The sequence below is a fragment of the Vitis vinifera genome, chromosome 13 (assembly GCF_030704535.1).
Source record: "Vitis vinifera cultivar Pinot Noir 40024 chromosome 13, ASM3070453v1".
NCBI lineage: Eukaryota > Viridiplantae > Streptophyta > Magnoliopsida > Vitales > Vitaceae > Vitis > Vitis vinifera.
Genome location: NC_081817.1, coordinates 5,259,269 through 5,285,201, shown reverse-complemented (window position 1 = coordinate 5,285,201; position 25,933 = coordinate 5,259,269). Strand labels below are relative to the sequence as shown.

Genomic DNA, 25,933 nt, shown 5'->3' with positions numbered 1-25,933 from the left:
AAGACAATAGAAGCAACGAAATTTGTTAATCAAGATAATCCATCTTTACAATTATGGAGTCAAGAGCACCACCACGAATGGTCAAATTTATACAGAAATGATTTCAAAACCTGGTCTTGGTCAAATTTGGAAAACATACGACACCTGAAAACAAACCTAGTTTACATGCATTGGCCAAATAATATACTCGAATCAATAACAAAATCAGTAGGCATTCTGGGCATTTCCCACATGGCTTGCCAGATTAATCAAGAGGGAGCCTTTTTATTCTTCTTCTTTGCAGTCTTGGCAATAGCATCACATATCTCTTTTTTCCGTTTGCTGTTGTTGTTGGTGGTGGGGTGGTTGTTATTGGTGGTGGTGGCCGTGTTATTTCCCCCCATGCTTGCTGAACTCTTTCCCTGGATTTCCAACGCATCCTTCACAAAAAACTTCAACCTCCATAAGGTGGACTCCCTCTGCATAAACAACACATCCCCACTCAAATCAACAGTGTTGTTAGTGACAAAAAAGAATCAGCCTACTTCTCATAGCAAAATATAAACGATGATAACCTGTGCATCAATGTCAAGGTGCACCTCCTCAGCTGTGGCTTGGAAGCTTGGGTTGCTCTGAGCAACAATCTCCAGAGCCTTACTGAGATCTTCTGCGGACAATCTAGAGAGGGCAGCTCCAAGTTTTCTTTTCTCTTCAGTTGATGTTTTTCTGAAATAATGTTCTCTCAGGATCAGCTTTGGTTGCAGTGTACCGATGAAAGAATTCAATGCATTTAAATCATGAACTCAGATCAGATGAACACACATAACTACATAATCAGAATTATTCCTCTTCAAAGTTAATTCCGATAGCACAATATCAATTCAGTCATACCCAGAATAAAACTAAAAAGTTTGAACATGTTCACAATGTTTTCCCCATCTCCTACCCAACATGAGAGAAGGTGTTCCAAGCCCGCATGCTTGGAAAGACAATTAACTTGCCATGGTTGGGCAAAGTAGAAAACTAACAAAATTTTGATACCAATTTCACCGCAAAACATCCTCAATTGAGTTGTCTCATTACATAAGTCAGCAGCAGCATATGAAGTCTATATATATTAATAGAGGCACATTAAGCATGTTAAGGACTTCATTGTTGAATGAAATTGGTAATAATGCAGAAAAGTTCAGTTCCCAATTTGCAAGTTTACTGAAGCAACATGGATGCTGATGTTCTTATATGTAAAATATGAGAAAAATTGGAGAGGTAACTTATATTAAATCATAACTAAACTTGCATAATTACAACTTACATCAATGGTTTGGAATGAGCATCCGTCAACAGTTGATGGCACAGCATTATAGGTGAATTTCAGGCCAGAATTAAGGAATGGTATTTTAGAATCAAAAGGAGGGAGGAGATGGTGTCAGATAATCAGATGATGACATATATTTTTGTTGTTCATGTACAGGAAGATTCAGGTGTATATCTAGTATCCCAGAAAAGAGAACAGGTGACTTGCTTTCTTTTATTTTTATTTTTTTGATCAGAAGGTAACTCGCTTTCTTGGGTCAATCATCTCAGAAGAAAGGGAGATTGAAGAAGAGATTGACCACAAAATCATTGCATCATGGAATAAGTGAAGAAGTGCCTTTGGATTTCGCATCATCAAATACCTAACAAATCAAAAATAAAAAAGAAAATGGCAAAATGACTTTAAGGCTGGGAATTCTTCATACTGAGGGCCATGGCCGAGTAAGAAAAGAAAACACATTCATAAATAAGTGTAGTCCATGTTAAGATATTGAGAAGAGTGGTAAGACAAGAAAAGAAAGAAGCAGAAATGATTATGTGCAAATTCTTACTTTTATCTTATCTAATAAAATACCAGTGCAGTTGCAATAAGGCTCCAAAAATGACCCTATAGACTGCAAGGTGATGGAGGCTTTAGTTAGCCAATCCAAGTAGTTGGATTTAGGATTTTTTTTTTCATTTTTTTATGAGTTGAAATGAGTATATTTAGAATAAGACAGTGAATTGCATGTCAACTGAAAACAATACAAATCCTGAATTTGCCTGCATGACTCTTCAGATGCTAGACTGCAACAGAACAACAAATTCTCAATTGACAGTGCTTAGAATGACAATATCTATTGACATGAGTATTGTATACCAACCAGATAATTAAGAAAGATCAGCTATTTTTTTAACAACATACCATATTAAACCAATCAAGAGCCTGATACATGGAACATGGGAAATATCAATCCATTTCCTAATCATTAACATCGTAATGAATGTGTTTCAGTACTCAGTAACTCAAATCAGGGGAAAAAACAACAGTGACAAGTAGAGATAAATACAAATAATTTATTTTTGGATAGGAAAATACCAAATAGAACCAACACGAATTTTGAAATTTAAAGTCATATTATTATTGTATTAGAGAGAATATTATAGAACAAACCTGCACTTCTGAACAATTATTTCTCTGATGTCATCCAAATGCATATCAATCTCGAAAAGCTGAAACAATTTCAGAATAATATATTTAAAGAATATCCATATCGTTCTTCCAGAAGATAAGATAAAATTGTTTCTTTTATCAAACTTGAATATGCTAATAGGAAGAATAACTTCGATATACTTGAAAATTTTGTAGTTTTTTTTTAGAAAGGCTTCTTTTAGTTATGAATTTGGTTTTTTAGAAAGGTTCTGGAATTTCAACATACCTCATTACTTATATCTCTAGCCATTTTGGCATGAGCAGCCTCCTGGGCAAGATGCATATCTAATTGTGCCTCTGCTTCTTCCTCTTCTCGTCTTTTGTCCTGCATATATGTCACTTTGGAATTTAACAAATAACACAAACATCTTTTTCTTTTATTTTTTTTGCTAGAAATGATCCAGGACATTAAGCAAGAAAATCAACCTCTTTCTGTTGAATACTAAACCACACTACTGAAACCTTGGTGAATTCATGGTCTAAAAGCAAGTACATGATAGTGAGAACTATTGATAATAGGACAAAATTTACCTCTTCTGCAACTTTTGGCAGAAGCTGGAGCCACTTCTCCTCAAATTTCCCCAACAAAGTTTTGGCCATAACGTGAACATCTCTTCTCTCATCATTATACTTCATTGCATTCTTGAAAACCAACCTCACATCAGCACATATCTCCCTGACATTCTTATATCCGGCACCATCCTTTGCTTCCATTTTATTTTTTATTGTACTGAAGTCCATGGGCTTCTCAATAACCTGTTAAATACCATCTACAGAAAATTAATTAAAGGCATGCCATCAAGTATTCCAACACCAAGATTGACTGGCAATTAAGTAAAAGCTCTCACAACTATATGAAATCCACAAAAAATCCAAAATGGACCATATCAGCAGAAGTCACTGATAGTGAGCATTATTCTGACTGTCAAGGATCTGTTAGTCGAACACTATGCCTGAATGTATCTGACATTAGCATGGTGTTTACCAATGTGCCCACCTTAATCCAAAACTGTAACATGACAAATAAAAGGTGTACATTATGTATTTTTACCATAGACAACCACTAGAGAGTGAATTTTTCAATAATATTTGATGAATATTACCCACTAAAGCCCAATGATGTGGAAATTGCTTATATTATGACACTTATTTTTTCTTGAATAGATAAAGTTGTGAGTTTTTGGGAGTTATCATGCTAGGCAACTCAAAGTTTGTGTTATTAATGGTTGAGTCCATGTATGCATAATCCAAGATGTACATAATACTATTCCCCTTTTTTCCCCTCAATATCATGAATAAGCAATAGAGCAAACATTCAAGAAAAATTGTTACAGAACCCAATAACCTAAAAGCTTAAGTTGTTACGAAATGAACCAACAATGAATATCATGTCAATTGACAAGTAGGCTAATAACATTCCCCCCTCCCTCACATGAGGCCCCAACCTGCATACGGAGGGGCAAATAACAGAAACAAATGGATCATGTAGTGTTAAGCTACCAATTTCTTAAAAGTTTGAGCTATTAGATAGTTGGCCAACATGCAATCTTCTTTGGGTTTACACATGGGTTCAATAAATTGGGATATATATATATGTGTGTGTGTGTGTGTGTGTGATGAGGTTCGAATTCATGACCTCCTATCACACAAGGCTCTAATACCATGTTAAACAACTAATTTTCTCAAAAGTTACAATGGTCAGGTAGTGGGCCAATAGTGTATATCAAGCTCATTTGGGTTCTAGTCCTGATGTGTTGTACATGGAGAATAAACAAACTGTGAGGTTTGAACCCAAGACCTTCAAAGAAAACAAGAAGGATCACATAAAAGAATAAATAGACAATGGAATTCAACCTAAGCCCTCTCAAAAAACAAGGCTCTAACACCATGTAAAATCACCACTTAACCATAAAGCTTAAGCTTTTTGATGATGGTCCAACAATGTATATAATGCCAATTAACAACTCGGCATACAGCCTGAACACAAATAGTACACATACATGCATTCCATTGATTACCATTTAGTTCAACAAAAAACTGAGGAAGAAGCAAAAAACTATACCTCATAATAGTCATGCAAACCAAGGCCTTCAACATCTACAGGCTGCATAAAGGGCCAGGCCCACTTGTGCTGCGTGATCTGGCAGTAAAACCTTAGAGACATCAGGTAAACAAATTTTGCAGCATGCCAACAAGCAATGATTTACTTCTTTTCCTTTTAAACTTAAACATCCTAGTGATTGAGTCCCAAGTTAAGTAGTCAGCTAGAAGCAAAATCATACACACATTCAAGTTTAGCACTATGAAAGAAAAGGTAAACTGAAAAAATATTGAAAAAAGGATTGATTAACATGCTTCTCCCAGGTGCATAACCTGCTTCATGCGTTCAAGTTTAGTAATACACTCAATTATCACAAGATGATAGGTTTTAAATGTTTGCATATTCAAACTTAAACCTTATGCAAACAGCTATATGAAGGGATGGAAATAGGAAGTTAAATCAATAAGTGCTATCTTGAGAAGGGCAGGTACCAGGCCACATTCTTCCAGCATAAGAAGCTTCCATCAATTGAAGTTAATACTCCTTAATTTTTAGCTTTTAGAAAATGTCTGGTTTTGAAACTATTTCATAATAGGTTGCTATTCCATAAAAACATTTCTATAAAGAAGACATCTGTGTCATGTGTCTGTTCGCCCATTTAATCTGAAGTTAAGAGAAATGAAACTGAGAATTTAATTTTTTATTAACCGGTTAGACATCTAAAGTGAGAGTTCAAAACAACTATACATATGGAGATAGAAATTGAAGGCTTGAATATGACTTTCAAAAGAATACTTTGAATTTTCCAATCGGATATGAAACCTCATATCAGAGGCCACTTATTATAACTTAGTATGGATTTTTCAAACGAAAATAGTATGCCATAACAAACCTTTGGTTCATCTAGAACTTTCAAAACAGAATGAAATCAAAATCTGCTCAAACTAAGGGAAGAAGTTGAGCATTTCAAGATTTAAAACAAAGATATATACCCGAGCAACTATAGCATAAAATGATAACTAAAAAACACACACACTTGCAAAGGATTTAACCTGACGTAATATTGTGCCAAACTGACGCATAAGCTCTTGCATTCTCTTTGCAGCAGCTGCTTCCCTGCGTGATGCATCTTGCTGCTGCTTTTTTACACTAGCAACATGTCTCTCCTTATCCTTATCCTTATCCTTCACAATTGAACTACCTTTAGAAACATTCAATTGCTTCTTACTTGCAGTCAAGTAGAATTGCTCAACCTCATTCACTCTTTGCTCAAGCTGCAAGTGGAAAACATCTAATAATGATCATCAATTAACAAATGACAGAAACAAGAGACTCACACTAGTTAAGAAAATTCTGGCATACTCTGTGATAATAGATAAACAACTAGAAACTTAAAAGAGTTGTCAAATAACATTGCAGGATGGACTAAATAGGCACCATTATCAGAGTATTTTTTGCATTTGGAAATTTCACAGGCTAGTAAATCACTGTATATCACTTTTCAGGAATGGGAGTTAAAGAGGCGGTGGGCCAATTCTTGAAGTGCACTCATTCTCAGAATCGGTTGGGAGTGGGATGGATAGCCTAAAGTGGAGAGGGAGGAAGGAGGAGTGGTCTGAGGTGAAGTCCTAATCCCATCTGTTTGGCAAGTATGTCTCCTTTCCCAACTAAAAGAGGTGTGGGGGCATCACAGTTGCTGTGGGATATCCGATTTGCCATTTTGGGGATTCAATGGGTCCTTCTAAAGATGATTAAAGATCTATTGTCCAGATGGAATGTTCATGGCACAGAGGAGAGGCAAAGAAAGATATGGCACATGGCCCCCCTCTGCTTACTTCGGTGCATTTGGAGAGCGTAACAGTCAAGTCCTCAACAAGAATGACCCATCAGATCAAAGGTTGAAGGAGGCTTTCATCAAATCCCTCTGGGATTTGCTAGAATCTCCTTGGAATTGTCGAACTATTCCTTATTAGATTTCACTGATGGTCTAAGTAGATGATACTGGGTTCTGTATAGTATGCTGTTTCCTTTTCTTCGTGGTCCCCTGAAGTCTTGTGTACTTTGAGAGACCCGCCCTTTTAGTTACATGCTTTATCAATATATCCTTATTTGCCTATTAAAAAGAATCACCATATATTACAGTTTTTGCTTATTTCTTTACCCACAGGCAATTGTTTTTGCTGAATAGAGTTGCCAACAGCAAATGCTTTTTTCTTTTCATGTGAAGTAACACATGTAATATGACACTCCATTTGGATAAAAATCTACAATATGTGATGGACTATGCAAAATTTCTTGTAAATATCTGTGTGACTAGGCTACACAAATTTACAATAGATTATTGTCACTTGACCAAATAAAGAACGATCAAAAACCTTAAATTCCAACTAATCCTTATCTCTAACTCAGCTCTTTTGAGGACACACATCATTAAATTAAAGACTATATTCTCTATTATATTGCCTTGGTCCAACTATCTTATTTGTGTCTTTTCTTTCATCCTATAAATACCTTCAACTGGAATGAAATCACTAATCAATAAAAGAAAAAAGTTGAATCCAGTTACCCCTTATTAACACATTCATTGGTTTCTCCTCCACTACTATCCAAACCATATTAAATGATGCTACCTCATTTTGCCTTCAATGGGCAATGACAAAGATGACAATATAGGGCTCACATCAATAGACATACAGATGAAGCAGATCAACCCTCTTCATAGAGAGGCATGATGTGTAGGGAAGCAGCAGAACTGATAAATTGCTTATTTCTTCCTTGTCAAGTATCAAATTCTTGGGCTTCCATCTTCTCTTTGTTTGGATTCCATCAAGTGCTATCCTGAGTAGTCTATCAGTCCTGTCCTTGAGATAGTTGATTATAGCTGGGTACAACTGAGCAAGAATAGAAGAAAAGATATTTGGAAAGTTGGTTCACATGACATACTTTGATGCATTTGGAAGGACATAAAAGATAGCAGCTTCCAATTTTGAAGTAAAAGCATTTGTGGGTGGGTGGAAACCTGTTTCCTCTCCAGAGCTTCAGGGAGGATTGGGGAAGGCATTCTTCCATTTAGTTTCTTAATGGCAAATTTTTAAAATTGCATAGCCAACAAATCTTGAAGAAAAAAAAGACCAGGAAAATCCACAATGACATGCAAAACTATAAATAAAAAGAAACAGAGCCAAAATACCGTCAAAAGCCCTGCCCCTGTCCCCCCACCTCCAATCCAAAAAAGAAAAAAAACCAACATTTCTGCTCGCCAACAAAAAAAGAGAAAGCCAGGATAATAAAGTCCCAATCAAGGACCTCCAACAGGGAAGCACCTCACTGTTCACACCCAAAGGAAAGAGAAAATAAATTCTGTCCCAGTAAGATCAAACATGTCGCCATCTATCCTCGAGGATTCTTATATTTCCTTATACCCAAATAACTCAAAGCAGAAAAAAAGTGACTATGTTCCAAACAATTCTGCTCCTGATGGACCCTTCAAAACCCTGGAAAGCAATCCCACATCAGCAATAGATCTTGAGAGAGCCAAAACCGCACCATCAAGCATAAAAAGCTTGTACCATTAGGCAATGATTTTCTTGGTTCGTTATTTTTTTTCCACCTGTTTCATAGACCCTGTATGCATGTTGTGGTTTATCTTCTTTTCAATAAATTTAATATTCATAGGGGGCAAAAAAGTTTCAGATCAATGTCAGCTGCCAATCATTTTGGAACTGTGGTTCAACATGACCATTGATGAAAATATAGGTAATTACGGATATATCAGTATTTCGATTTTATGGATATATCGGAGATATATCGACGGATATTTTGGGAAAAAAAAAATTCAGTACACCAAAAAATTGATCAAAACTCATAAAAATATAATAAAAACCTCATAGCAATATAATTAGAAGTATAATAGATATTTTAAAGTTGTTTTGTTGAAAATTTTGATATATGTGATATATGTATGATATGATTTGCGATATTAGATGTAATTATATTATGTCGGTTGATAAGAAATGTGAATTTTGTAATGATAATTTTAAAAATATACTAATTAATTACAAATGAAAAGAAAAAAAAATTGATGTACTAATTAATGACAATTTAAAAAATATATATAAAATTGAATAATATACTAATTAATTACACTTCAATACAAAAATAATTGAAATTTAAAACAAACATTCCTTAAAAAAAAAAATGAGTAACCTTGGGAGCAATGAGAGATCAAAGATGAAATGTGGATGAATTGGTGAAAAATGAGTTATTTATAGGAAAAAATTGAACCAAAACAGTTGTTGGAAATCTCATTTTACCATTGGAAAACAATTTTGGTTGTTGGATCGAAATCTGGGCAAAATCTGACCACTGAATCATCATATAATTGTTGGGATGCCCTCACAGTTGTTAGATCACATCCAGATTCAATTTGGGCCATCAAATCATCTGACAATTGACGGTTGGAGATCGGACGAGATCCAGACTGTCAGATCAACGCAGAGGAGCTCATAGTCGTCAGATCAGTAGACTAGGGAGCAGGGGAGAAGCACCGATTTTTTGCAAAGGATCGACGATTTATCGCCGAAATACCGACAATTTTTCCCTGTCTCAGACGATTTTTTGGACATTTTGCCAAAAATTTCCGATTTTTCACCCCCTATTTCGTGTAGCGAGTTGTCGATACGTGAAATTTCAGCGAAATATTCATCCATGAACATGACTTACATGAAATTGTTGGGGGGTGGATGGGAACTTGTTTCTACATCAGGTACCTTAAGGATGATAAGAGATTCCCCTGAGAGTTAAGGTATCAGGGGGAAGGAGAAAATCCATGTCATCTTCTCAACTTGAGAAGGAAATCTGAAGGCTCGAGTGCTCCATCCACGGTAAAAAGAAATGGGAGGGGTGTGGGGACTTAATGGTAGGGGTTTCAACCGGTTGCTAGTGTTAATTTTATTATGCTAGCATTTTTTGTTCTGAGTAGGGGTTTTTTTGTTTCTCTTTTTAGGTTTCTACTAGGGGCTTTCCAACCCGCTTGGGAGCTGGGTGTTGGTGGGAAGGTGGGTTTTAGTCTCTCTCTTTTCTTTTCTTGCTTGTCTCTTGGTCATATCCATATACTCCATGTGTACTTTGTTAGGCCTTTTTGCAAACACCTTTAATATACTCTACTTATTTACCTATAAAAAAAGAAAAAAAAAAAAAAAAAAAGATGCCCCTGGGAGTTGATGCATAAAATTGTATTTTGAAAGCAAATACATCAGTATAAAGTTAGGGAATTTTTTTTTTCTTTTTTTGATAACATGGTAGCTCATTAGCATGCTTTACAGGACTAAGATACACAATCCCTCCCCCAAAGAACCATGTATTGAGCAAGCTTGGGGCTTCCTTTTTTAGCAAGAGCACTTGCCAATTGAGCTGCCCTTTGGGGACTACAATGGCAGGTGTTGAGAGATTAAGGGATGGCAATGAATCTAAAATCACTTCAATAAAAACAAATATAGCGAATGCATAATTATCACAAGGGGACAGTTTGTGCATGCATTAATCCACCATCCAATCCTTCTTCAGATTTCCCCAAAATGGACTCTTTTAGGGCTCAAATAAACAGGAGGCAAGGGCTGCCCCCTGCGTTGGTGACGGAGTCATCCCAGGTCAAGTCTCCTCATGTTTTGCCCTATGTTGAAGCCTTCTTGTTGGCTGAGTGGTGTGGGAGGAGGGTGTTAGTGAGCCACTTCCAGCGCCAGCATTAACTTCTTGTGTAGCTATCACTAATGAAGCTCCCATGGCGGAGGCGAATAGACATTCTAGGTCTTCTCCCCTCTCTTCCTTGGGACCTCTAAGCCCTAGTTGCCAACTGTTAAAGATGTTGCTTTAGGATGGTGGTTTGTTGCAGCTTTTGAGGGAGGCTGTGAGGGTTCCTTCTGGTAAGTAGTTGGTGGTTAGGGCCAAGGAGATGGAACCACCAAGGGACGTGGACTTCAGTTGTGTTGCGAAGGGGAGGATTTTGATAGCCTTCCCGGTGATATTGTCAATTTCAATAACTGCTTTGGGGATGTTAGCTGTGGGCTTTGAGAAGAAAATCTACTCACTTTTTAGAAAAATAGAATCAATAAAAGGATGTGGGGTGAGGGTCTAGAAGGAAAGAAGAAACCCCTATCTTCACATTTAGAGAGGGAAATCTGAAAGCTAGATTGTCCGGTTAACTACAATAGCTCTCCGTTCACTGTTAGAGGAAAGGGAAGGGGTGTTAGGGTCTGAGAGAAGGGGTCCCAGTTGAGCAGGCTTAAGAGGGTTTTGTATTCAAAAGAGGTCTTCCTTGTGGGGTTAAGAGGCCAATTTTTCTTGTTGTTTAGGCCTTCCTGTTAGGGACATTCTTTCTTCCTTAAGGGTTGGTTGTAGTTAGGGTGGTGGGTATTTGTCTTTCTCTTTGGCTTTGGGCCTTTTTTGTATACTATGTGTACTTTATTGCGCCTCTTTGCAGGCGCCTTAATATATCTTGCTTAGTTACTTATCAAAAATAAATAAATAATAAACTTTATTCTTTTTTGTTTTGATAGGTTGCTCCTTCATAAACATTATGCTTTATGACTTCCATTGCATAGTCATTTTTTTCTGTGTTCCTCTTTTGAATACGAACCTTTTTTTTTTTTTTAGGATTTTTGAATATTAAATCTTACTAGTTGGAACTTCCAATAATCCTGGTAGGAATTTGATCATGTTTGGTTGTCCAAAAACTTACAATCTAGTCCTATTATATCAAACACAGGGAAACAAATATTTGAAAAACTCAAACAAAATGAGTTTCATCATCATGTTTTGGCAACAAAAGAAGTGGATGAGATAAGAGGCAAATAATTCTCCATACTAAATTAAGGGCTACAACATGATGGATCATGGAAGTACTATTTATATGGAGACATTTAATGAAATACAGTCGTACAAAGTGGTTGCCTAACAAAAAAGAAAAAGGTATAGACTGGCAAATTTATATGTGGATTTTGTTCCAGGATTGCTAATATAAATTTTGCAGACATTAAATTCACTTAGCTTCCCAATCACACATGAAGTTCCATTTCTAGCATGGTATCTCAGTTCAACAGTCTCAACATATGAATCTGCTTCTCTCTAGCACTTGGGGCATGATAGAGCAGTATATGATATGTACTTGTGAGAATTGGCACACTTGTGATTTTCAAATTTGGATTGAAAAAATCCAAAAATCTTAAGGATACTAATTCATTAACCTCACCACATAACTATTTTAAACTTTTATGTGAGCGTTATTCATCGATGATCAACATTGTTAATTTTCCACTGCTAATGCATTTAATAATAAATTTTACATTAGTTCTGACAAGAGTATGGAGATAAAAACTATTTGAGTCTACACATTATATAATCAGCTGCTTCTAAGAAACCAACATTATAATAAAATAAAAATTGGGTCATCAATCGAATTTTAAGTTTTAATTGCAAAGTTGTTTGCTCTTGCTTAAAAGGGAATTTTTAACCTAATGAAAGCAAAAAGAATTAGAAAACATCGTCATTGATCGAATCAGAAGTTATGTGCAAGAGCTTTACCAGACCAACTTAGACCAAAGAAATACAATGCTGTCAACAATTTCTCCAGGTTTTTTCTCCAGGTTTAAAGAGGATGTATGTGATGATGGCCAACGTTTCAACTACAAATGAACATATGGAAATATCTAACACATGGTTGGGTTTGCATTGATGAAACTGAGACATCTTCTATGAGGTTATAAATTTGTAACATGTCACTTAATTTTAAGTACAATTATCCAACATGAATATGTATTCAAATCCACGATCTATGAAAATTTTATTGACTGTTCAAAGACTAATTTAAAATTAGTAACCGACATGATGGAATGTTGAAGTTAAAGTTGTAAATTACAGGAATTGGAAATAGTTTGCACTTGGCCTAAAATAATCACCTTGTCGACCTTTGTGAATATATCATCAACGCGAGACTTCAAACTCTCCACTTGTGCAGCATTACCTTGGTTCTTTCCCGTTTCCATGTTCCTAGTATCTGAAATTGATGCATCCATTGGTTCCATCTGATACAAGACTATCGTATGAATAAAATTATTGACGAGGCATGACTGCTAAAAACACATATTGTCACAAACATAGCAAACTTATATTAAGAGTCACAAATATTGCAAATTCAGAAATAAGACTCAGGAAGTAAGGAGCAGTGGAAAAGTACTATCTTTCTATATGGTATAGACTACAAATGAGCTGAAGCCCAGACTAAACCACGATGAAGTTGTGCATTCTCTCACAATAATATGTTTCCAAGAGAAACCCGGCCTAAGGTTATCGTTACACCTTGACCAGAAAAAAGACACCCCATATTGTAGTCTAACAATTCTCATAGAATAATTTATTAGCTCTATTTTCTTTGACAGAAGATGTAAGGTGGGAGAAATATTTTCTCAAACAATGAATGCTCCAGGAAAATTTCTCTTGCTTTCTATTCCACTATTATGATGACTGCCGACTACATCCAAAAGTTCATGGGTTCCATGATTCTTTCAGCTGGCATCCACTTAATCAACCCCATATCTTTTACAAATAGAGACACCAAAAATGGGGGCAAAGAAATGAAAGAAAAAGAAAAAAAAAATCAAACAACCCAATATATGCACAAACCAACATGATCATATCACATAATTAGCACGAAAATCAAATGGGGAGGTGAGGGTTAATCAGAAAAATCACAGGTAATTAACACCAAAGCAAACATATAAAACAACCACCACAATTGCAGGGATGGTAAATAACCAGTGATATGGATGTAAATATGGAGTTAGAAACTAAAAAAGAAATATTTTAATTTATTGGATGGAGTGACCAGAATGTTTGTGAAGTCTTACCAATTCAGAGAATCGTCAAAGATCTAACCATTGTAACTGAAATCAAACGTTCTTGTTCGCAAGTACAGGATTTCGAGAGGAATCGTCGAATCAAAATGTAAACCCTATCTCTACGTTCTCTCTCGCTCACTCTCTTCTAGGGTTTTAATCAGTCGAATGAAGGCTGGGTTTCTCATTCTTCTTAGAAATTGCCAAAATAAGGAATGTGTACCATTTTTTTAAAACATAAAACAAAAAACAAAAAACAAAAAAATAAAATTAAAAAAATAATTTCCGAAAATATGTATAAAATAATGCTAAATTACCCCCTTATTCTAATCACAGACAAAAGGGTTGGCTAATCACAAGATGATGCTTATTAAACACTTCTAACTATAATAATAATTATGATAATAGTAAGGTCTCTCCCTTTTAACTCAAGGTAGAAAGATTTCATACTGTTACTCTGTTTCTCAGAGCTAAAAATTAAGTAATTATAACGAGTATGTCAAATGAAACTTATCCATTGAATAATAACTCCAAAAGTGTCATAGTAAGTGAAATTGCATTACGTGTTATTGTTTAACCTCTTCTGTAGCTTGAGTTTTTTAACTTATTATATGTTTAAGGTCTTATGGGAGATTCAAATTATTTTGTTTGAAAAATAAAAATCTTAATTTTTGAAATTCTAGGTTTTTATAAGAAAGTTTTGGAGATTCATTTTGAAAAGGCAACTTTGGACTCCTCATAAATTTTTCTGCAATTGAAACTTTCAAGATCTGTATCATTAGGGTATAATGCATATCAGAACTTGAAGAGTTAGAAAAATTGTCTAAATTATCATTTAACTGTTTAAAATGATAAGACAAAACATTTAAAACTTTAAACTTTTGGATATCACTTTTTGCATTTCAGAGGTCGTCTAAAATGCATTTTTTTGATATGTCTAAAACTTCTATATTTTTATGAATCTGAAATGACGGATTACTTTTATAAAACATTAGAAGAGTGAATTTTTCAAATTTAATCAATTTTTGCTCATATCAAATTATTGGAGTTTTAGAAACAATGACTTTGAGTTTTGAAATTAGAATTTGTATTTGAGTTATCTTAACAATTAGATCTACCAAGCTCTTATATGCACTAGACTAAGGTGGTGTTTGTTTTTTTGGCTTTTTGCTTAAAACAATTTGTTTTTCTACTTTTTTAATAACTTATTATAAATTTTTTATTAAATAGAAAAAACAAAAATATGTAATTTTTTTATAAATAAAAAAAATAACATATTGATTTTTCTTTACTTTTTAATACTTGATAAAAATAAAATACTACAAAAACAAACAATTTAATATTTAACAATATTAATGTTCTATTTAAAATTAAGTAAAAAAACAAATACTACCTCAGAAACTCTTTGCCATTTATTTGAATAACAAACAACCAAATCTAAGTAGAAGTATTCACAGTCTCATGTAGTACAGCTTCTATCTTTTAGATTTGAAGCCTAGTCAATATCACAAAAGCTAATCAAATTAATAATAGATTTTCTTCTCAGGTGGAAACCATAGTTGAGTGTTCCTTTCAGATATCTTAATATTATTTTTATTGATTTTCGGTGTGGTTATAATTAATCCTTGGTAATGTGATGGCCATATATTGTGGACCTGGTCAAAATGGATGTGTAGAGTTAGTTGTCTTCCACTCGGTCACTCCCAACGCCAAAGAGCTTCAAACCATTTATCATTGTAGTTGAGAAAGGCTTGACATGTTGCATTTTGGTTTTATACATCAAATTAGGAGTATACTTGATACAAGATATATGAATACTTTCACTTGTATGCTCAACTCGAATTTCTAAAAAACAATTGATTATCCCCAACTCTTTCAAAGCAAACTTCATGTTCGACCGAGTCTCCAGTGTTATCAACATATACAATAACATTCCTGGAATGTTATGGAGTGATCCTAGCAAATAGAAAACCAAAAAAATGTAATTATCTGTTTGGTAGTGATTTTAAAAAACGTTTTTAGTATTTTTAATATTTAAAATTTTTTATCATTTAAGTGTTAGAAAGACTAAAAACATTTTATAAAATCACTATTAAATACACTTTAAAACATAATGTATCAAACTAATCACACGAGGCTTCTTTCATATCACACCAAGCCTCTCGCAACTTGCAATGCAATTATGACCTTATAGTTTTGAAGTGTACCTTTACTCTTTTTTTTTTACCTCAAACACTCATTTAAGTTCTATAACCTTTCTTATTACTAGTAATCACATCAAAGACCAAGTTTTATTCTGCATAAAAGACATATTCCCTAGTCATAGCAATAGCTAAGGCCTTGTGGGGTAATTATTTTCCAAAATAGTTTTTTTGAACATTGGTATATGATATTTTATAAAATAGATATTTGTTTGAGAATCTAAAATATTTTTCACCTATTTTTTATATTTTAAACATAATTTTTATATGTAATGCTTTATTTTTAATTATTTTTCATATTTGTGTAATTATTTTAAAAAGTAATTATATAAAAAAAGTTAAAACAACAAAAATATGTTATTTAAAAACATCAATTTTTATTTATTTTTAATAATAAAAAACTATTTTTTATTTTTGGATTGTCAAACATATTTTTCTATTTTTTTATTTTGAAGGACAAAAAATTATTTTCAAATACAATTATCAAATAAAACTTAAATCTTCTTTCACACAAACATTTACCAAACTTGATTCTTTGATCTTTTAGTAATAGGTATTCTCGTAATGACGTGTAACTAGTTGGGTGGCTATAAAAACATTAGTAGTAACTTGAGGAGTTATTTATGACTTTATTTGTAAAATCATTAGATATCGTGGAAAAACATAACGAAGAAATATTTTCATATGCAAGTTACATAAATAAATAAATAACAAATTATATGAATCAATTTAATATAAGAGTCCATATGAAGGTGATTTTAGGAGGTACTTTTAATTTAAAAAATGTTTTTAAGAAAATATTAAATATTTGATAAAATTTAGAAAATATTTTTAAAATTTTGAAAAATTATTGATTCACTTGTATGTAGTATTGAAAAATTGCATATAGTGTTTTATGGATAAACACTCTATACGTGATCCTCCAAAAAATATTTTCAGATTGGATTTTAAAAGTTTGTTTAATAATGATTTTAGAAAATATTTTTAATTTAAAAAATATTAGGTGTTCAATAAATTTTGAAAAACGCTTCTTAAAACTTGAAAAATCAGTTTTAACGTTCAAAAATTATTTATAATATTTTTTAACTCTGTAAATCGCACTCTAAATTGGCCGATTATGCACTGGGCTCAGACCGATTTCAGACTAGAAAAATGCAGCCAAACGCAGCCTCGCTCAAGCAGCTCCTCAGCAGGCCCACTTTCTCTCTTCTCCCACTTCCATCAACCACCTCACCGTTGTTTTCCGTTGATAACAGCGGCGCCGGAGTCCGGCGAGTCTGTCTCCTCCTCATGTCGCTCAGTTCCATCTCTGGCGGGAATGGAACTTGGGCGGGCCGAACAACCAGGCGTGAATCAATTGATTGGGCATCCAAGAGTCTTATGTATGAAAGACTCAAATTACAAATGGGGAGTTAGAAAATTTAACTCATGAATGTGGTGTTACAATTTTTGTAACCCCATCTTTATGAAATTTATTTGTACATTATGTTAATGAGTAATGGAGGAAAATGGAAAGGTATAACCTATGCAATTATATGGATGCATTCAAGTTCATAACCCACCATTACCCATTAATTTATACATAATGAGTGTAAATAATGAGTATAACTCTCATATAGTCTTTGATGGAAAGATTAAGAGATGTACAACTTATTATAAATTGAGGTCCCAAGTCATACTCTCATTCTTATGTCTTTTTCTTTCTTGTTGTTTAATTTTTAACAACATACACCACACAAGTGACCCATCCACTATATGAGAGTGGTGAGTTGAAGTCTTTGACAATACAATTTACAAGGTAACTCAATCTCATTTTATGGATCAAGGTAAGAATATGATTATTATTTTAGTATTTCCATTTATTTGTTTTATGTATCCAAAATTGTTTTCAAAATAATTATTTCCGCATAAAGTTTATGAAAGTTTGGTTAACACGAATACATTACGGAAGATATTTTGACATAAAATATCAGTAGATCTAAAATTGATCAAAACTTATAAAAATATAAAATAAAATTTTTAGAAATAAAATTAAAAGTATAACAGTTATTTTAAAGTTATTTTATTAAATAAATTAATCTATATATATAATATTATACGTGCCAATACAAAATATAAATTTGATAAGTGTATACTGATTATTAAATTATATCAAACATTATTTGATGATAATATTGTGATATGTGATTATAATATGTTTAATTTTAAAATCTATTTAATATTAAAATTATGATATATAAAATTTTAATATTTAATTAATATATTAATAATATTAAAAACATTATAAAAAAAATTATAATATATTTTTATTAATCAATTAAATAAAATTTTTTTGTTCAAATTATAAAATAGTTATAATTAATTTGTTCTTTAAGTATATGTTTTATTTATATCTTAACTTTTAATATATATATAAGAGGTAAAGTGCCGTACTGTAGCCTGTGATCGCGTTGACCCCGCTGACACCGATATTTTCTTCCCTGTTGCGAATAGGGAGGTCGCAGAGTGATAGTGCGTCCTCTGAATCTTCAACATCTTGAAAATGGTGTCTTCCATTGTTCCGTGTCTGAGAAGATGGCGGAGACTGAGAAAAGATGGAAGGGTTTCAGGGGTTTATAAAGATGACGAAGAGAGAGAGCTTGCTTCCTTGGACCAGTTGCAATTGACTGTTGAAAAAAAAGAAAAGAATACTAAATTTATATATATATATATATATATATATATTTTTGGATCTTTTGTTTTGAATTTTCTGAGGGTTGTAATATTCTTTTCCTTTGCTTTGTCTTTATAAATAGTTTACTTTGTTGACAAAATTAAATAAAATTTTTACGAAAATTTTTAAAATTAAATTATTATAGACTAAAAGGAGGTTAACTTTTTAGACTTTTTTTTTTTTTGGATTTTTATTATAGTATCAATCTTTCAAACATGGGTTAAGACTCTTTTTTTGAATTTTTATTATGGTATCAACTTTTTAAACATGGGAGGGTAGATTTGACATAATCTGAATTCAACCTGATGTTTAGACGAATCTGGGTAATCATTTCAATACTCGAATTTAGTTTTTTCAAACCAAACTCAATTTAGATTGGGCTTGGGCTAAGGTTCAGACAACTTGAGTCTAACTCTAACTTGATTTAATGTTTTTATAATATTTATAATATATTTTATCTTATATAATAATATTCATTTTTATTAAAAATATCAAATAATATTATATAATATATAATTTTTATTTTTAGAAAATATATAAATTTATGTTTATTCTTTTATTGATATCTTGAGATTTTGTTATATTTATTATTTAAATTTTCATATAAGTATATTTAAAAAAATTTAAGAAATATTATATAAGAATTTTGAATTATGCAACTCAACCAACCTGAATTTAACGCATTCAACTCAAATCTAACTCGATTAACCTAACTAACCCAACCAATCTGAACTCAACCCGAACTTAGAAAAATGAGATTGAATTGAGCTTATCTGAATACCTTGGGTTAGAGTTTAAGTTGAGTTAGGTTCAAGATGAATACTTCATATTAGAGTTCAAATTGAGTTCAACTGATTGCTTTTTAAATCCAGTTAGACTTGGATTAATTATCAACTTGATCAATCCATCCAAGTTGTAGCCCTGAAAAATAGAGCACTCATACAATCATGTTTTTCCAAAAATGTTTGTTGAAGGTAAAATTTTATTTAATTAAATTTTTTGATAATATTAAAATCATCCTTAATTTTAGTAAAAATATTCTAAAATATTATTGAGCGCAAAAGTTAAACATTGTCCCAAACAACTTTTAAGTTTAAATTGAACACAAACTTTTATGCCTTTATAGTTGATGCTTAATAATTAATCTACTAAAATCAATTAATTTATAATATAAAAATATATCCACTTATAATAATCTATAATTTAATAAATAAAATAAAATAGTATTCAATTATTGTAAGAATAATATAATATTTGATTTCAAATATATACTATTTTATGCTATTTTGTTCCTTTTTATATTATTTTATTTCTTTATAACTTAGATTACATAAGGTTTTTTTTTTATGTGATTTTGTTTATTTAGCTATTTTTATTTTTTTTTAAATTTTTTTATGAAAATATTAATTTGGTATTTTCATTTTTTCCCTTTTTCTTAACTTAATTTTGGAAATGGGGAAACAATATGTAAACATGTTTACAAATTATACTTTAATTTTTTTTAAACGAAAATAGAAAACATAGAAGACAATGGTGCAAGAGGTTTCACTGTTTTCATTTCATATGCTACCTTGAGAAACTATTTAAACAATTATATTGACAATAAATAAGGCTGATTCCATTGGTTTTCCAATAAAAAAATGATTCAAAGAAATATAGTCAATTTTATATATGATAAAAATCAAATTGATCAAATTTGAAGTGAAAAACCAAACCAAACTAAACATTTTGAGGCCGATTTGGTTCAATTTTTGTAGATCGATGTCAACTCAATTTAATAGCCTTTTTTAATTTTCAATCAAGTTGTATATTTATGTTTGTTTTGAGTATAAAACCCATTAAATTAAGTTTATATTAAACTTTAAGTCTAATTTATTTTTAAAATTAATTGAAATCAACTTGAATTTCATGTTAAAAATATATTAAATGCATTTAAAAAACAAAGAATTATTTTAGTAGAATTTAATATAAAAATTTATTACATATCAAACAATTATATATAAGTTTTAGAATATTGGTTTGGTTTGATTTTTATTGATTAAGAAACAAGAAAATCGAAAACCAAATCGGTTTTCACAATTCTCAAACCGAATCAACTATTTTTATTATTGAAAATCAAATTAATATGATCGGTTTTGTTTGGATTGGTTTATTGGTTTTTTCAGTTTTACTTACAACCTTAGTTGTATAACTAAAAATTATTTTTTTATTTGATAAAAAAAATAACTTATCTTCTTTTGCAAGATTCCTTGTGATACATAATTCTTTTTCAACCATGTCATTTAATTGGGTATTTAATATTTAATTAATTATAGACATTTATTTTTGATTGATCCATAGACTAACCTAATTTCAATAGATAACAAACGGTGAGACAAAAATTGATTCTATCTTTTTATCTACATATAAAATGGATCCAAATATTTGTCTTTTATTTTTTTTATGATAAAATAATAAAAAGACAATAACTTTTACTTGCTAATAATATAAATGTACATTGTAATATTTCAAATAATATTTATAAAAATTATATTTGGCTATAAATAAAGAACATAAAGCAAATGAGTGGATCATTTCCATATATTTTACTAAAGTGATACAACTCTAAGATAGGAATAGATTGTCAAAATTTCATATTTAAGAAAATTAAAACTTTTAAACCTTATATTTAAAAATAGGAAAAATTTACAAAGACAATCCTAAAGTTAATGGCAATTATACTATTGATATCTTAGTTTTCTAACACTTCACTGACATCCTCTTGATTAATCAAAGTGTAACATGACAACCAATAATGGTTAAACGATTAATGATTACTTCGTTTTCTTTTTAGTTTTCTTTTTTTTTTTAAAAAAAAAAAAACTTAGAAATGTCTTATATATATATATATATATATATATATATATGAAAGTAAAAAATCATCAAATTTAGGATTATAATACCCGATCTTGGAGGCCTGGTGTTAATCCTCTTTTTCATTTTCAATTAAAACCCTAAACTAACTTGATCCCTACTTACTTCTCATCCAAATTATAATGATAAAGATGGAGTTCAATGAAAAATGATAATTCTATAAATTGAATGAAATTGTCTTATTTTTTTACTTTGAAGATAGAAGGCAAAATTAAGTTGCCTTTTTATTTTATTTTATTATTATTATTGACTTTGGAGACAAAAGCATAATCATGGTTCATGGAGGTAGATCTTCAAACTTGTAAACATTACCTAATAATTTAGGAACAAGAGAGGTGAAATTAGATTTAGGGATTCTTGATTTTTTAAAATTAGTGTTAGGGTATGATTTTTAACAATTTCCCTGATTTTTGTCTTTGTTGTTGAAGGAATTTTATGCTCCTCATCTATTACATCCTCATACGGCATTAGATTAAAAAATTGAAGGTTTTTTGTGGGAAGAAAACAACTACCAAGATCAACCAAACTTACAAATCCAAACAAACTCTTCACATTTTCAACAAAAAATTGCAATTTTTCAAGTAACAAGAGCCCAATCCAAGCTAAATGGTTTCAAGATAACAATTCCTTTTTTTGGTTATAGGAGAATATTAACCTGAAAGGTTTATTTGTTGATGTAGAAATTTTTGCATTTTTGCATTTTTATCATTTTTATGTTTGCATATATGATGTTAATAATGCTGATAATTTTTAATGCATGATTGAATGAGGATAATGGATGAATTAGTATATGATTGTATAGATGTTTCTTATATATATATATATATATTTCAACTTCATTGTTTCCATTAATGTTAGATTGATGGATGGATGCAATTGTTTTTATGGTTGATCTTCTCTATATTGATATACCTATTGATTGTAGAGACTCTTATGATGATTTTTGAAGGCGTTTTGCACACATGCTCTTAATGGATTAGATTCGCGTGTTTGTTGTTGGATCGATCCAACATTTGTGAGTGATGGACAAAAAAAGTTGCCACAAAGGTTTGTTCATGTTTTTAGTCATTTCCATCATTTGGTCCTATTATCCTTGATGCTAATACCATTTTTATATTTGTTGATGCTTCATTCGATCTCAAGGACAATGACAAAGATAAGCTTAGTTCTTCAATATTTTAATCATGTGAAATATGCTTTTGAAAAATGGTTACCCTTCATGATGTGACCCTCCAATACCCATCTTTGATGTAATATATATCTAAGTTTTTTTTTTTTTTTTATAACACAAAAAATTTATATGTATGAATGATGAATATGCCATAACTTTGCAATTAATGTTATTATTGTAATTTTGTTAGTTGGGATTCTGTTTATTTTTATTTTGGAAATGATCAATACCACCCAACAACCCAATAGTAATTGACATCTCCTCATTAATGACATGGATAACACTATAAAATGTAGTATGTACTTCATTATACAATGAATTGAAAGCATATAATATATATTAAGTCAAATTTCATTAAATGAATAAATATGTATGTTAGAAAAATTAGGCTAATCCAACCTATGGTAATCACCCTAGAGGGGGGGGGGTGTGAATAGGGTGATGGTCTCTTTTTGCAAATTTAAACTATATGAATGTAAGAGACAAATATATGCAAGTATATAATAAAACAATATAAAGACAATTGCATATAAAGTAAAAGAGTAGGGAAGAGAGAATGCAAACACAAGATTTTATAGTGGTTCGACGCAACCCGACCTACATCCACTCTCCTCTAACTTCAATCCCAAGCTTGAGGTTCCACTAATTCAAGGCTTCCAAATCAAGCCTTCAAGTAATACAATTAGATTATGGTTTCAATCCACCCTCTTGGACTTTTGGCTCCAAGTACCCTTTATAATCCTCAAGAGATACCCCACACTTGAGAATCTTCATCTCAAAGATATACAAATAATTGATCTCACAAAATCCTAATACAAAAACTTTAAGCTCAAATGATACAAGAAAACTAGGATTGAATGGTGCACTAAAGATATGCAAGTTTTAGAACAATGGTGCACTCAAAAACATTATTTCAAGACTCAAATATATTCAAAAAAGGTTTGGGAAGGTTGAACTCTTCAACAATGAAGATTTGGAGCCTTTTTATAAAGGAAAAAAACCAAACTAGCTGTTGGGGGTTGGACTGGTTGACTAGCCATTAGCATTTAATGCTTAGTAGGTGACCATTAGACCTCGATTGGATCTTAACCAGACCTTGACCGGTTGAGGTGTGGGTCGATCGATTCCTCATCCGGTTGAATAACCATTCTAAAAGAGAGAGAAGACTTTTTGCACCCCTTGACCAGTTGAGTTGGCGGTCGACTAGTTACTGTTCATACCATTGACCGGTTGAACTGGGAGTCGACTTGTTCCTAGACCGGTTGAGCTAGCGGTCGACCGGTTCCTTATCCGGTTCAACTGGTTGAGTCGTTTTTAGCTTAAGAACCAACTTTTTCAACTTAAAACCTTTTAAACAAATTTGAAAAACATTTGACACAAGGTTTTAGTTAAAAACATGAAATCATCTAATTTTAAAATATTTAAAACAAAATAACTCTTGGATGATTTTGGTGCATAAGTAAAAAATGTAATGTATGAAAATCTTAGTGCATCAACAACCTTACAAAAAGATCTTATGAAGTTTGGGTATTTGAAAAACACTTCTCTTTGAGGTGGTCTTCTTTTTCATGATTTCTTATTGACTTGATTTTTCTTTGTGATTGCCATTTTGGAAATCGTCTTACCTGATCACACTTGAAATATAATCATTAGTTCTAAACCTTGTTTTGTTGTAATCAAAATCGAGATTAACCAAACCTTGGTTTCACAATGTATAATCAAAACAATTATATCATACCTTTTGACAATTTGTCATGAAAATACATTGTACATTACATGAATTTGCGCAAAGAATAGTCTCCAAATACTAAACAAATAATGTCCAATTATCTTGGTTTTCACTCTTGACAATGCCTAATATAATAAGGAACAAATGGTTTCCAAAGCAACAATAATTAGTAGAACACCTCTATTTGTCCAATATTATGAAAGGTCTGCATTTCGTTATGATGTTAGTCTTCATTGTCTTAAATGAAATAAATAACCTTTTGAATGTAAAAGTAGAATATGGAGTTTTCCTATCATCATTGATCTTCGCTAAAGATCTAGGATTTGTCACCCTTACTAGCTCAATGTAAGCTTGAAACTTGGCATATGACTTGCTATGTAATCCTTCATTCTCATTCTTTGCCCTCCGTTTGGTCCTATAAAGCTCCATTTTACTTGGTCTATAGTATAACTTCCTTTCAATGCTTCCCTCATTCCATCCAATTTCAATTCCACTTAATTTCTAGGCTATCCATTAAAGGACGCATTTGAATATTTTGAGGTTCTAACATCATTGTGTGCCTTTTCCATTTTCTTGATCATGCAAGTTACTCCACCAACAATAAGGAATAACATATATTCTTTAAGGATAACCTTTAGTTGCACACTTTGCGATCATTCTAATTCTTTGATTCTTTAACCTTTTTATTTCAAAACCCTCATGGATCACAAAACCCCTTAACACAATTCTAAACTCATGCATGTTTCCAAATAATTAACCCTTCTTCATTTTATTTACCTTTTCAACAACCTTGTATGTTTTACTCTCTAATCCCTTATTTATGGAATTGTATTGAACCCTATCACCATCATTAGATTCATATCCTAACAAGTCATCATTAATATGGAACCAATTTTCCCCACTATCTCTATCAAGTGACTCGACGCTAGATGAACTCTCATCTACATGACTTGGTGGACACCATTGAATGTCATAATCCTCACCAATGTGCCAATTCTTCATTCTCATCAACATCTTCACAATTACCCTCAACATTATCTTCATAGCCATCTTCACATCTACATCCTCATCCTTGCCCACATCTTTAAACATTATATCTTCAATGGCTCTATGGCTACCTTTCCTCCCACCAATCTAAAACCCTATGTTATTGCCATCTTTTGGACAACCTCTACCCAATGTTGATTAATGCCCCCACCACCAACATATCCATGTCTATATCTAGTGAGCTTCACTATAGGCCTAATCTCATCTTCAAATTTACAATCACTAGACCCAATTTCTATCATATGTGACCCTTCCACTAGATTGTGTTGGAACAACCTCAATTGGAGTAGTACTTCCAACAAATACTATAAAGTGAATCATCCTTTGATGATGAAATATTCTAAACATGTATAACAATTTTACATGAAGATATAATTCAACAAGTAATACATTACCTTCATTACAACATAACTTTGTGTCGAATCACCTAAAATGGTAGCAAATAAATCTTGAAACATGTTAAATATGTAATAACAGTCTAGATCTACATTATTTATCTAATGTTGCTTTTTATTGTGATAAACAACTAAGTCTTGGTTCCCTAATTTTTAATTGTACAACAAAAAATCACAAAAAATTGCAATCCCCATAATGAGAAACAAAACCAACAAAAAAAACCATCATTATGCAATTATAAGAAAAACCTAACTTTACTTATTTGTTGAGTTCCTACACATCTAAAAACCACAATAATCATTGTGTTTTGGGATTCAACGAGTCAGTTTACTTTAAGTGCATTTGACAT

At 31.8% G+C, this 25,933-nt stretch overlaps 1 protein-coding gene across 4 annotated transcripts; it reads right to left on the bottom strand.

The window, feature by feature from the left end:
• Window positions 1-7: 7 nt before the first annotated feature.
• LOC100244465 (transcription factor GTE6) lies at window positions 8-13,874 on the bottom strand. Of its 4 annotated transcripts, none has more exons than XM_010660126.3 (9): window positions 13,427-13,874; window positions 12,479-12,615; window positions 5,579-5,800; window positions 4,548-4,625; window positions 3,017-3,241; window positions 2,712-2,810; window positions 2,447-2,505; window positions 555-705; window positions 8-458 (listed from the first exon to the last, which is right to left on the bottom strand). In XM_010660126.3, exons 2-9 carry the CDS (start codon window positions 12,602-12,604, stop codon window positions 249-251), a joined length of 1,170 nt encoding a protein of 389 aa, XP_010658428.1. In that variant the 5' UTR covers window positions 12,605-12,615; window positions 13,427-13,874; the 3' UTR covers window positions 8-248. The 4 variants fall into 4 exon arrangements, with proteins under 4 accessions (XP_010658428.1, XP_010658429.1, XP_059598066.1 ...); XM_010660127.3 differs by having other exon boundaries at window positions 12,479-12,604; window positions 13,427-13,745; XM_059742083.1 differs by lacking the exons at window positions 8-458; window positions 555-705 and adding an exon at window positions 1,292-1,655 and having other exon boundaries at window positions 12,479-12,604; window positions 13,427-13,756.
• Between the last annotated feature and the right edge of the window lie 12,059 nt (window positions 13,875-25,933).

What these genes read in the sequence shown, in the direction of transcription:
- LOC100244465 (XM_010660126.3), bottom strand. Translation starts at nt 12,604, where the DNA reads ATGGAACCAATGGATGCATCAATTTCAGATACTAGGAACATGGAAACG. An exon ending in TTGGCACAATATTACGTCAG is followed by an intron (nt 4,626 to 5,578) that starts GTTAAATCCTTT and finishes TTTTACTGCCAG; the next exon opens with ATCACGCAGCACAAGTGGGC. An exon ending in CTAGAGATATAAGTAATGAG is followed by an intron (nt 2,506 to 2,711) that starts GTATGTTGAAAT and finishes AAATTGTTTCAG; the next exon opens with CTTTTCGAGATTGATATGCA.